Source organism: Panthera onca, chromosome B3 (assembly GCF_046562875.1).
Source record: "Panthera onca isolate mPanOnc1 chromosome B3, mPanOnc1 haplotype 2, whole genome shotgun sequence".
In the NCBI taxonomy this organism is placed as follows: Eukaryota; Metazoa; Chordata; class Mammalia; order Carnivora; family Felidae; genus Panthera; species Panthera onca.
Genome location: NC_138344.1, coordinates 140,791,116 through 140,803,363, shown reverse-complemented (window position 1 = coordinate 140,803,363; position 12,248 = coordinate 140,791,116). Strand labels below are relative to the sequence as shown.

The 12,248-nt window shown below is 52.4% G+C and overlaps 1 protein-coding gene across 4 annotated transcripts in view; it reads left to right on the top strand.

The window, feature by feature from the left end:
* Positions 1–12,248, top strand: part of BCL11B (BCL11 transcription factor B) — a 95,161-nt gene continuing 82,913 nt past the window's right edge. For all 4 annotated transcript variants that reach the window (XM_060620724.3, XM_060620722.3, XM_060620723.3 and 1 more), the window contains exon 1: positions 1–1,067. In XM_060620724.3, the coding sequence (XP_060476707.1) occupies positions 1,010–1,067 (58 nt within the window). In that variant the 5' untranslated portion in view covers positions 1–1,009. The remainder of the gene's footprint in view (positions 1,068–12,248) is intronic.

The following is a 12,248-nucleotide window of genomic DNA, read 5'->3' as shown; positions in this document are numbered from 1 at the left end:
CCCAGCCATAGAGAGACCGAGAGCTCCCAGAGAACCCGGACTCCGCCATCTTCACGTTGCAATCTATAGCTCCCAGTCCGCGCCCGCACCGACCCAGGCGCACTGGGCGAGCCGCCCCTCAGCCCCGCTCCCCCCGGGCCCGCGGCGCCAGGGGAGCGCTGGGGAGCGCTCGCGGGGACCCGGCAGCTTCTCCGGCCGGCGCCAGCCTGCCAGGTGAACTGGGAAGGAGCCGCTCCTGGAGTCCCCCCAGAGCCTCGGAAGGGTCAGTCTCCGAGAAAAAAACAGGCAGCCCGCAGAAAGCCCAGAAACAACCGAACCCGGGCAGTTTTACATTGCTTTGGGTTTTTTGAGGGGGCGGGGTGAGGGGGTACGAGACAAGTCCCCAAGTTTTCTTTGCTTTTTTTCCCTTCTTTTATTTTTTATTTGTTTGCATTTTTCTCCCTCCCCCCCACCCCACCCCCCCACCTCCTGGTAGAAGTGCGCTTTCCACCTACCAGACCCTGAAAGAAAGTGTCAGGAGCCGGTGCAAAATCCGGTTTAAGTTCAAGAAGACATTTGGAAGTCCAGGAGGCCAAGCAGTTTGAAGAAGTGTAAGCGATTTTTTTTTTCCTTGAAAAGAATATATTTTTAAAGAAACCAGCCAGTCCGCGGCAAGCAACAGCAGATTTTTTTTTTTGCCTCTTTCTCCTATTTTAGATCGAGAGATTTTTCTTTTCTTTTTTTCCTTCTCTTTTTCTTTTTGCAAACAAAGCAAAAAACAGCATAGAAGAAAGAGCAAAATAAAGAAGAAGAGGAGGAGGAAGAGAGGGCAAGAGAGGAAGGGGGAAAAAAAAAAACACAAAACACCAACCCGGGCAGAGGAGGAGGCGCGGCGGCAGCGGCGGCGGCGGCGGCGGCGGCGGCGGCGGCGGCGGCAGCGGCAGCGGCAGCGGCGGCGGCTCGGACCCCCTCCCCCGGCTCCCCCCATCAGTGCAGCTCTCCGGGCGATGCCAGAATAGATGCCGGGGCAATGTCCCGCCGCAAACAGGGCAACCCGCAGCACTTGTCCCAGAGGGAGCTCATCACCCGTAAGTGTCCGCTGCGTGCGCGCCAGGGGCCGGAGGATGGGGCTCCGGGTGCCCGGGGCTGGGTACACCGAGCCGGGCGCTGCCGGGCCGAGCGCCGGGGCCGCCCGCGGGCTCGCAGAGGCAGCTGCGTCGGCCCAGAGCATGGTGGGGGGCGGGGGGGGGCATAGGAAAGTTTCTTTGCAGCCCCGAGAGTCGGAGCGCTGCGCAGGCAGACGCGCCTCGGGCTCGAGGGCCTGCGGAGCGGGCTCCGGGCCGGGGAGGGGGCGCGCAGGCTGGAGGAGGTGTGTGTGCACGCGGAGCCCGGCTGGACGCTCGCCCCTCCGAGCGGCGTGTGTGGCGGCGGCGGCGCTGGTGGCGGGGTTTGGAGAGGAGGGGGAGGGGGCTGGGGGAGCGGAGGGGGAGGGGGGAGCCGGGAAGTGGGGAAAAGTTGGCGAGCGCGTGGGTCCGCTCTGACGGCGCGGGCGGAGGAGAGCGGGGTGCGCTCCGGCCTAGGGGAGATGCGGGGCTACGGGCCGCCGGCGGCTCCGAGTCCCCGGTCGCTGCACTCGGCCGGGCAGGGCGCCGGCCACGCCGCTCCTAGCATTCCGCCGCCGCCTTTCTCTCCCCTCCTCTTGCTATTTGCAAAAGAATCCAGCTGCGCGGCTGTTTGCTGGGCTCTTGCCTCCCCCCCCCCCCACACCCCATTTCCCCACCTCCGTCTGTCTCCTGGGATGATCTTGTCTTCTATCCCCCACTCCAAAAAAAGGTGGGGGGATTGGGGGCTGGTGAAAAAAACCCCGCCACGGGGAAAAAGAAGGATTGCCAGCCAGGATTGGTAAGACAGGGATGTGCTTGTAAAATAGGAAAAAGAAAAAAAAAAAAAAAAGAAAAAAGAAAAGGAGAGAGACCTATCAATCTCTTACCCATCTTTCTATCTCAGTATGTTTCATCTCGCTTCTCTAAATAAACAAGGCAGGTCGCCGTGGAAATCCGCCGGCTGAAATCGTGTGGATTTCCAGCAAGGGGCCGGGCAGGCAAAGTCAGACAGCGGGGCAGAGACGCAGCAGTTTCCAGCGCCCCAGTTGGGTTTATTTAGAAAGGGGAAAAAGCGAGCGCGAGCCGGCCAGGTACGGTGTTTGCAGGGGAGCTCGCCCCGAGTGCCCGCACAGTTGCAGGGGGAAGGACGGCTCGCAGCGATCCCGGCCCGGCGCAGCCCGCGGGGCCGCTGATCCGCGGCGCGCGAACATCTCCCCGCGGTCCTTTCTCTCGCGGTGCCTACCTAGATCGCCGTTGCTTGCTTTCTTTCTTTCTTTCTTTCTTTCTTTCTTTCTTTCTTTCTTTCTTTCTTTTTTTTTTTTTAATTGCAATAGAAATAAAACATCCTCAGGGTGCCATCGAGACCATGGAGAGGTTGTGTTCCTGGAATCGTCCGAGCACCTCGTCGGGCTGGGGCCGGGCAGCCCGCGCGGAGGTGGAGAGGGCTGCGCGCCCAGCCGCAGCCGAGGACTGGCTGCGGGGCGGCCGAGAGCCGAATATTTATGTTATATTTTAAAAAATTTAAATAAATAAATAAATATATAAAGGGGCTCTCCCCTCCCCTGAACACCCAGCATAGGAGCCATCTGCTCGGAGCATTTGCTGCTGCCGTCTCTCCTTTGTTACAGCAGATACATTAGTAAGAATTTGTGGATTTATTATTGTTTTTTTGGGGAGGGGAATAGATTTTAAAGCGGGGTTCGCCTTGGGAGAGGGATGCGTTTTTGGTGGGAGGGAACAGAACTTCCCTTTTATTTTGCACCATTGAAGACTCACTGGTTGCATTTAAAACAAAATGTTTTACAACCAGACTTGAGCATGGTTTGATTAAGGTCCCTTTTTGGCCGGTTGACATTCCGTCCTTTTACCAAGCCAGTAGCCATCAGCTTATGCCTCTGCACCCCCCACCCCCTTTAGATGGTGGACTGGTGGTTACAATGTCTATATTTGCAGAGGTTAATGTCTCTAGGAGGCAATTTGCCCCTCCATACCCTCTGTGTAATTGTGAGGGGTTTTGAGGAGGGGGAAGTTGAGGGGGGGTGTTCGGGCAGTGGGGAGCAGTCTTAGGGCTGCATTGCCAGGCTGGAAGCAGCGAAAGGAGTCGGGAGTGTTTGCAGTTGTGTTTAAGGGGGGGAAGAAGCAGGTAGGTTTGTTTTGCCTTTGCTCTCTCCTCCTCTGGCATTCCTGGGACAACAGGAGAAAGCCCTGGTCAGGAAGACTGGTGGCAGCTGGGCGTGGGGGACGAGGCGTGCCTGGTGCAACATCCTTCCATCCTTCATTTGTTCCCCCTCTGTCTCTCAGCCTTGCTCGGAGTGGTGCTGGGGACAGACAGCCGCTGGCTGCCACTGGAGCAGGGCTGGAGGGAGAAGAGAGAGGCAAAGGAAAAGAGGGGTGAAGGAAATCTTGCCTGCCTTTCAGGGGCACATGGAGCTCAGGGCATGTGCAGGGGGTCAAGCAGAGAGAGTGGTCCAACCAGTTTTCAGACAAGGCTATTTATGATCAAAAAGCAGCTGGCTTTTCTGTTTGTCCTGTGTCACCCCGGGAGGTGGGAGGGCAGAAAGGGGAATGGCAAGAATTAGATGCAGTTTAGGCTGTGTGGCCTGTGGAAGTGTCTCTACACAGTGATGCAGGAGTTGTGGGTTTAGGGTGCTGGAGAGCCCTGGCCAGCAAAATGAGTGCTGTCACAGCCCTGACCCGGGGTTCGCATTTTAGATTTTAAATGTGAAAGGAACTGCCCCAAATGTGGTGTGTCTTCAGTGGGGTGGCAGCCCGTGGTTCTTTAGAGACCATGCAACTTAGCATAACTGCTGGTCTGGGAAACGGGAAGAGCACAGAAATAGCAGATAATCTTGGGCGGGGGGGGGGGGGGGTGGGTGGTGGTGGTAGAAGAGCTCTGTAGTGAGCTGGTTAGATATACAGACAGGGACGGAGAGAAGTATAAACCAGTGTGGGGGACAGCTGGGGATGGAAACCTGGGCTTCTGGTTTGTTTCAAAATATTTGACCCAGATGGGTATGGCTTTTAGAACCGGAGGACAGACACAGCTATTAATAAAAACAAACACAAAACAACACAGTGACAACAGTGAGGAGGGAAGAAGAAGGGGGCAGTGGCTGACCAGGCAGAGGGAAGGGTTGTGAGCCCCCTGTGCCAGACAGGGAGAGTAGGGGGAATGAAATGCAGTCCAGTCCATGAAGGAGCTCCAAGGCTTTTCAGAGAAAATAAGATGTCCATGGCAAATTATACAACCCTAGCGAAGGTGATTTTTCAACAACCTACCAACAGGTTTCCTTGGAAGATCAGTGATTTTCTGTATGAATTCACGATTTTGCAAAACAACTAGAGACCCAAGGTTTGACACGGGAAGTTAGGCTAACTGTGTTAATTTCATGGTTGCCTTTTAAATTGGGTTTTGCTGTGGCTGTGTGTTTTGGAGGTGGCTGGCTTCACAATGACCTTAACTCTCTGGGGTATAGTGTATCTCCAGTTGTCCACAGTCTTTCAAGATTGGGCCTCCGATAAATTTCACCAGCCATGGGCCCCTCTTTTTTTGGGGGGGGTGGCGGGTAGGGGGAGTGAAGTTTGTCTCCCACTCTGCACAGAAGGGAACCCCATATCATTAGAAGTGTGATATAAGTCAGCTGCTCTGATTCCACGGGAGAATAAAAATGTGTTCATCAGAGGTGTTATGCCAGGCTGATTTTATTCATTTGTAATTCACACCTGAGAGAAAACAGCCGTGAGCGTATTTTAACAACCCTTAATATTTTTAAAGGGTATTCTTTCCCTCCCTGAATATTATGTACATATGCATATTTCTTCCTTTAAGGGTGGGAGCTTGCTATCTGCCCGGACTTTGGCCTTGGCGATTTTTGTCTGGCCTTCAAAATATTTCGTAACAGAAAACGAATCATTTCTCAAGCGCCGGAGCGAATGCGGTGGCTTTGGTGAAGCCTTAGGAACATGGAGGGAGGCTGGGGTCAGACGGCTGGGGCGGGACATTTCGCTGACCACAGTGCAGGACCAAAGGGGGCTTCCTGACCGAAGAGAAGGCCAGCTTTATTGGCGTTAGGTCTCCGGTCAGATGGAAACACGCAGAGCGGTTCGTTTACAGATGCCAGCTGCTGACTGTGGAGGGCACCAGTTTCTAGCGTCTTACCACAAGCGAGCTCTCGACGCTTTGAGCTTAGAGCATGTCTTCGACCAGCCTTTCCTTTTTTCCTTTTTCATCTCCCTTCCTGATTGCTTTGCATTCTCTGTTGCTTGTTGTGATAAAATACTTTTCCAAAACAAACTTTCAGTTGAATTGGCTTCTGGTTGATGGCAAGCCTGAAACGCCGCGCCGTGCCTGGTGCCACTTGGCAGCTAGGGGGAGCTCGGTGCCCGTGTCATGCCTTGGCGCCTCGCTACAATGGGCCAGGAGCGAGCTTCCGTGGGTTTCCACCCGCTGCCGCAGCACTTTGCATTGCTGCTGCAAAATGTCTTAAGTGTGAAGTTGTAATATTGATTTTCCTGCAGAGATTCGAGCGGGACAAAAATGAGAATATAAGTTTGAGAAATCATTTTCAAGCTATTGGCATTGATTTACAAGCCCTCACTAGGCAGATGGGGGACCTTTTTCTTTTTTCTTTTCCCGATTTTTTTTTTTTTTTAAACAGTTAGAATGGTTAGTTCGAACGGGTGCGTTTCCCCCTATTAGTCTGTGGTCTTGACTTTCTGCAAATTCCATTAGGCTCTTAAGGCATCCGTGATCAGATTGAGGGCGGGACTCTGGGAAGAGTATACATCATTTTGTCCATTTCTGTGTTGTATGTCAGAGACCCGGGGAACAGTCGAGAATCACTGCTTTTGGGAGTCATGCTCCTAAAACAGCTTGATGAATGGAAATCCTTTTAGCTCAGGTTTTATAACACTTGGATTCTCAATTCCATTTATTAGGTAATGTTCCCACTGTACTAAGGGAAATAGCACCATTCCCCAAAGATATCAAATGCCAACTCAAATAATGTGTAAAACTTTGTTTGGAAGGAGTATAGGCTTGCTAGACCCAGCGTTGCTAATACCTTTCACCCCCAACAGTGCCCTTAATGGATGGCTCTTAATGAGACTCTTTCTCTCCTAAACGTGTAATTTAGTGCTGGGGCATATATGTGCTTTTGATCACGGGGTTTCTGGATCTATAATGTCTTCTCCAAGTTCAAGAAATCTGCAGACAGCACAGTTAACCCCGAGTCTTGTGCTTGAGTTCAGTATATGGGCAGAAGAGGTTGCCCTGAGACTGGAAGGAGTGCTTTATTCTAACCTGAAAGAGAAATAAATTAGGTCAGACAAAAGCCTAGTGCTGTCATCAGCTGAGAAAGAGGCTTCACTCTCCAGTGCGGAGGGCCAGCAATTTATCTGAAGATTTCTCTACTTCATTCAATGTTTGAATTGAGCCAGTCGCGAGCATATCGCGGCTCATTTGACAACTCAAGATGAAGTGGCACAGTCACCTCACAGCCTTGGGCTGGGCAGTGGCCTTCGGCCTGCAGAATATCGTTAAAAAAATTCAGTTTAGAAATAGCCAATCCTTCACCTTGGAACTTGGGAGAGTTTCACGAGCTGTAACTAAACACGAACTGCAGATATGACGGTGCTTGACAAAAACAGTGTATGTGGGGAGGGTAGAGATGGGGTTCTTGACCTTTGGGGACGGCCTCCTGCATCCCGTGTGGCTAGAGGAAGGCCCCTCTGGCTGTCCCGTTAGGGCCTACTTTTAGCGGAAGCTCTCTGAGGACTTGGGACTCCAGGTTTAATGCTGGGGTCACATCTGGGAGGACAAGCAAAAATAAACGCTCCTTGGGGACTGCACCCAGCACCACAGGGTCAAGTTGCTGATGCCGGCTGAGCATCCTTCTCTGAAGGTGGTGTTAGCTGTAGGCACACTGACGTATTTTTTCATGGGGAGAGGGCACAGAGAGATACTGAGAATGAATGAATGTCACCCAGCTGCTCTGAGTATGGCTTTGTCGCTTCGCAGTGCTCTCCATTTACTCAAATGATCGGGTCTGGGGTCCTGCGTGCCCTGTGGGCCCCCCCCCCCCCCCACCCCGTTCCCTCTTCCCACAGATCTCTCTTCCTTTCCAGGGAGGCAGTGAGATCTGCTCGTGTTCTGGTCCCCATTTCTCTACCCCTCCCCAAGAAAAGCTGTTTGTTGATTGCCTCTTTTGAGCAGTACTTTCCCCAAGGCGTGTATAAAAAGTGCCAACAGCAGGCTATTTGGAGACCCGCGAAAGCACAGGGACACACTTTTTTCGTCTACTGCACGAGCCAGTGCGGGGGGGGGGGGGGCGCGGGGGGTGGGGAACAGCATCGGTTTTACTGGCAAAAGTGACACCAGATCGAGGTTTGATTAATGGTGCTGCGTTCACCGGGACTTTGCGTCCGGCATTTTGACACACGCAAGTCTTTTGTGTAGTTGCTGAAATTCAAGAAATTCATTCTTTCTTTCTTTTTTTTTTTTTTTTTTTTCCCTCCAAGAGAGCTGATAATCTGCTTGGGTGTTGAATTAGCCAGCCCAAGTTATTTTACTAGAGTGAAATCCCAGACCACACAAAATTAAGTAACTTCAAAGTAAAAAAAAAAAAAAAATCCTCTGTTGTATACAACTTTTTTTTACGACCTCCTTCCACTGAACTGCAGAAATACAAATACATTTGTGAATGTGCTGGTGAGTTCTTTACTAAAACAACGCGCATAAATGACTCGAGAAAGTTGAATGCCAGTGTTGCTGTGATTAGCGTGTGCTTCAGAAATGGATGTGCTGCTAAGAAAAAAAAAAATTTTTTTTTCATGGGGTCATGTTTAAATTTCTACCTTGGAAAGGAGATGTTGAAAATGGCTTCTGTCCTTCCTCTGTCGCTCTCAGCCTCAGAGAATGTCCTCCGGCTAAAGGCTTACAGGCTGGTGTCCTGTAAGGGTCCTTCTTTTCTTCTGCTTAGCACCTTTGAAAAAGCATAGCATTAAATAAAACAAATCTCTTCATTTGGCCTCAAAGCGTGCTTTTATATCCTGTCATTATGAGCCCTGTTGTGGCTCTGCAGATTTAAGGCATTTGCAGCTCTGTGGACTCTGCTGAACGTGCTTGGAAGGGTTTCTATGGTGGTAAATCTTTTTTCTTTCTTTCTTTTTTTTTTTTTTTTCTTTTAAAGCAACTATTTTATTTATCAAAACATAGGTCACTCCATTCTCTGGTTTTGTGGAGTTGGCTTTTTATTAGTAACCTTTTAGTCATGGACAGGATCTGTGAGCGCACCTGAACGCTGTTTTCTTTATTCATTTCGCCCTTTTTTTTTTCTTTGGCTGCCTTTGAATGTGTGAGACCAGGCCCCCTGAGCTCAGTTTTTGGAGTTCTGGAGAGGTGGATGCGGTGGGGGGAAGGGAAGGTCGGGTGATGGTCTGTAGTGCAAGTTGGGGTGTTTTTCAAGGAGCTGTTGTTGAAACCAGGCTGGGGTGTGTAGGGCAGTGTGTGCATGTGGGGGGGTCCTCCTCCCACCCTCAGACCTCCCCATCCAGCCTCTGTCACAGGGCTGGGTGACTGAGATTCTTCCTGTACCCCCAACAGGAATCCCCGCCTTCCTGGAATGCAGGCCAGACTCAGGCCTTCCCCTGCAGGCCCCGTCAGCCAGACCCCAGGTCATGTCCACGGGTTGCCCAACAAGGCAGTGTCTTCACAGTCTTCTCCCTGTCTTCCTACCCGGCTGCCAGAAATCGCGACAGTTTCGCTGGAGGCTCCAGCTGGGGTTGGTGTGGAGCAGAAGGGGCCTGGTGGGGTGGTGGCCCCCGCGTGCGCCCGCCCTGACAGCGGATTTGAGGGCGGTAGACAGGAGGCCTTTGGAGCATCTGGGAGAGGCACAGGGTCTCGGCCAGCAGCTCTGAGACCTGGACCGGCTGCACTGCTCAGTCCTCCCGAGAGGGCAGGGGGTCAGGTGAAGGAGCTCACCTGTGCCAGGCGGCCTGCTTATACCTGCCAGGCTGTGTCCTCCCAGGGCCAGAGGCCGCCCTCGGCCTTGCTGGCTGCAGGAATTCGGTGGGCAGACGGGGCTGGGGCTCCCACCCTCAGACGTGTTCTAACCCCTCCTGGCCCCGTGAGGCCATTCCTCCTAACGCATGCCTGGCTGGGGTGATGTTCTGCTCTTATCTCGGCTGCCTCTGCCGGGCACTTCATTATTCCCAATGTTCGGAGAACTTCATAAAACCTCTTGTCGTGCCTTTAAGCGCCATCTAGTCATAGATTATTTTCTCCACCAAGAATTGATTCCTTCTCTCTCCCATCCACCCGTCTCCTTCCTCCCCTCCCCACGGTTGTTATTTTCTCTTGGATCCAATAAATTAAAAATTGATGGCAGCTCAGAAAGTGTTGCGCTCCGTCGAGTGTGCGTGTTGGTGGCGGTGGCGGTGCCGCCTGGAGTCTCAGCCCCTCCCGGAACGTTCTCGGGGAGGAGAATGAAAAGATCCCTTCACAGATTATTGGTGAGCATGGCTTCCGTCTTCGTAGGAAGCAGGTGTCAAGTCTCCAGTCGGACGCAGAGCTCTGGCGGACAGATGCTGAACATTTCTCGTAAACGCGCGTACACATCATGATGGCGGCCGTGACGTTGGTGGCACACGATTTTAAGAGCCTGGCACCCCTCCCCCCACATCCTTCTCCTACCCACTCCCCCATCACCGAGACAATAATTCTTCATAGGTTTCTCTTGGACTGGGGCTTAGCGGTTAGGGATTTGGATTTGAATCGGTGCAGGGTAAGGGCGACATGGGCCTGTGTGCTGTATGTGAAGCAATGCACACACACTCTGGGGACAGCAGGCGGTCGGCCCCTTGGCTGGAATCCCCCAAAGGGCAGGTGCATGGGCAGTTGTTACAGATGGACCAGGGCGGGTGGGGCCCTTGGAGCCCTGCGTGTGGGGGAAATCACTGGCCAGGTAAGGCCCTGCTAAGCCTTTGCAGCTGCTGGGGGGTCCTGTTGGCTGCTTGGCCGGGTCGGTGTTAACGATGTCTTTCCATTTCTGTCTTCTGCCCCAAATTCCTTCCCAGCGGAGCTAAGGCATGGGGGAGTTTGTCTTAGGCTCAAGCGCTTCCCCATCTACTTGACAACAAATAACCATTATTATTTGCGAACCCTGATTTCATTGCTTCTAAATGCGTTTATCAGCTGGGAGGAGGCCTACCCTTGTAAATAAAATGTGGTTTTGTTGTAAAAGAAAATTAACTCTGTGTGTGTGTGTGTGTGTGTGTGTGAGAGAGAGAGAGAGAGAGAGAGAGAGGCAGGATATGTATTTGTCTGGGAGCTTTAGGATTTCGTAGTTCAGAACTCACCCCAATGTGACAGCTGACCCTGTGTCCACTCGTTTTTCCTCTTAATAAGTCAAACATTTTAGCAATCCCTGTACTTTATTCGGCTCATAATAGTGAGAGCAGCAAGCAGTATTTTCCAGAGCCGCCTGACAGTTGGGGAGCTTTTCACGAAAGCAGAAATCCTCCCAGAGGAAGGACCTCATCTCTGCCTCCTTTCCTTAAGGCCTGAGTTTGCCGGACAAGGCAGCCTGAGGGGCTGGTTTGTTGGGTGGGTCTGGGAATTCGAAAAGCTGTTTTTGTTGTGTGTCTTTTCTCTCTCCTGGTGGTTTGTTGTCTCTGGGTGACCGTTTGGGCCGCTCAGGCTCTTCCAGCAGAGGCATGGGGTCAAGGAGCTGTGTGGGGCCCTGAGGCCCCAGGTGCCCGCAGGACAGGGAAAGGAGGGTTCCCGGAGGGCCAGACGTGTCTCCCTTTACCCTTCCTTGAGCGTGGCCAAGTGGCTTTTTCTCCTTTTATTTCTTCCAGCGTTGATACGGTTCTAAGAAGGGACGCACACGCGCGCGCGCACACGCACCCCACACACCCGGCTTGGTATCCGCCTGTCGGCGGAAATGAAACCACAGCCCGTCTTTGGGGGTGTCTCCGAGGGCTGTGAGCACAAGCCTCCAGACTCAGCCAGCTGTCTCGGTCCACCCCCTGCGACCCAAAACTTGACAGTTGAGGGGTTCATGCTGACTCTGTTCCCTGAACTTTGGGGGTGACGTTGCCACCTTCCTGGGAAGTATCTCACCCGGCAGGGCCCCACACCCCAGGGCTGGAGAGAGGAAACCCCATTCTTGGAGCTGTCATCTTTGAGTTTGACTTTCAACACTGACAGTGGGAGGGAAGATTTGTTTGTTTCTTTTGCCCCTGGCCCTCCCTAGGAGGCCGCTAGCTGGGCCCTGGGCCCTGGGTCTGGGAAGTCCGGGTTCAGAGCTGTTCTGTGGGACACCCTGCAGGGCTGGCTGCCCAGGAGGCTTGGCTGCAGGGGGGGGGGTTGGGGGGAGGGGCGGTGCCCAGAGTCACGACTGCAGCACAGTGAAGGATTTTGGATACTTTCAAACTCGGTGCAGGGGATTCACAGGGCCTGCTGCATGAGGAAAGTGAAAAGGCGGAGAGAGCCAAATAAAGGAAAGAAAACCAGATGTTGCCAAAAAAAAAAAAAAGAGAGAGAGAGAGAGGTTGAGAGAGAGAGAGAAAGGAAAAAAGTGCTGGTACCCAGTCCTTAGCAAAGGATAGTAGGCAGAGTCAGGAGCTTGGGGACAGGCAGGCTTCCTTGACCTTTGCTAATTCTGAAAGAAGTCTGTGTTTCTTTTGAATTAAAGGGACGAATTGAAATTACGTAGCTTAAACCCTGGGAGCAGAGAGGAGGTGTTGGAGCTTTCTAGAGCTCCTCCCAGGGGAGCGGACAGACAGGGCTGAAAAAGTTAATGAAAAGCAAAACAAAACACAACAAGGAAAAGAAAGATTAAACTATTGAGCGGCAGGAAACGCCTCCTGATCCTCAGCGAGGATGGTCACGCTGGAAGGGTGGCCGCCTCGGTGACGGTGACGCAGCAACGTTGCCAGGCCTACTTGCGAGTGGCAGTTCAGACAGGACCGGGTCCGGCCACCCTTCCCACCACGGAGCTTGGAGCTTGCCCCGTCTGTCGGAATGCTCTGTTTCATTTTGTACTTTTTTTTTTTTTTTTTTTGCTTTTCATCTCATTTCCTTTGTGCTTCTCTCCTTTTTTTTTTTTTAACAAAACAATATTTTGACATCCTCCTCCCATTTATTAGAGCTCCCTCTCTAGA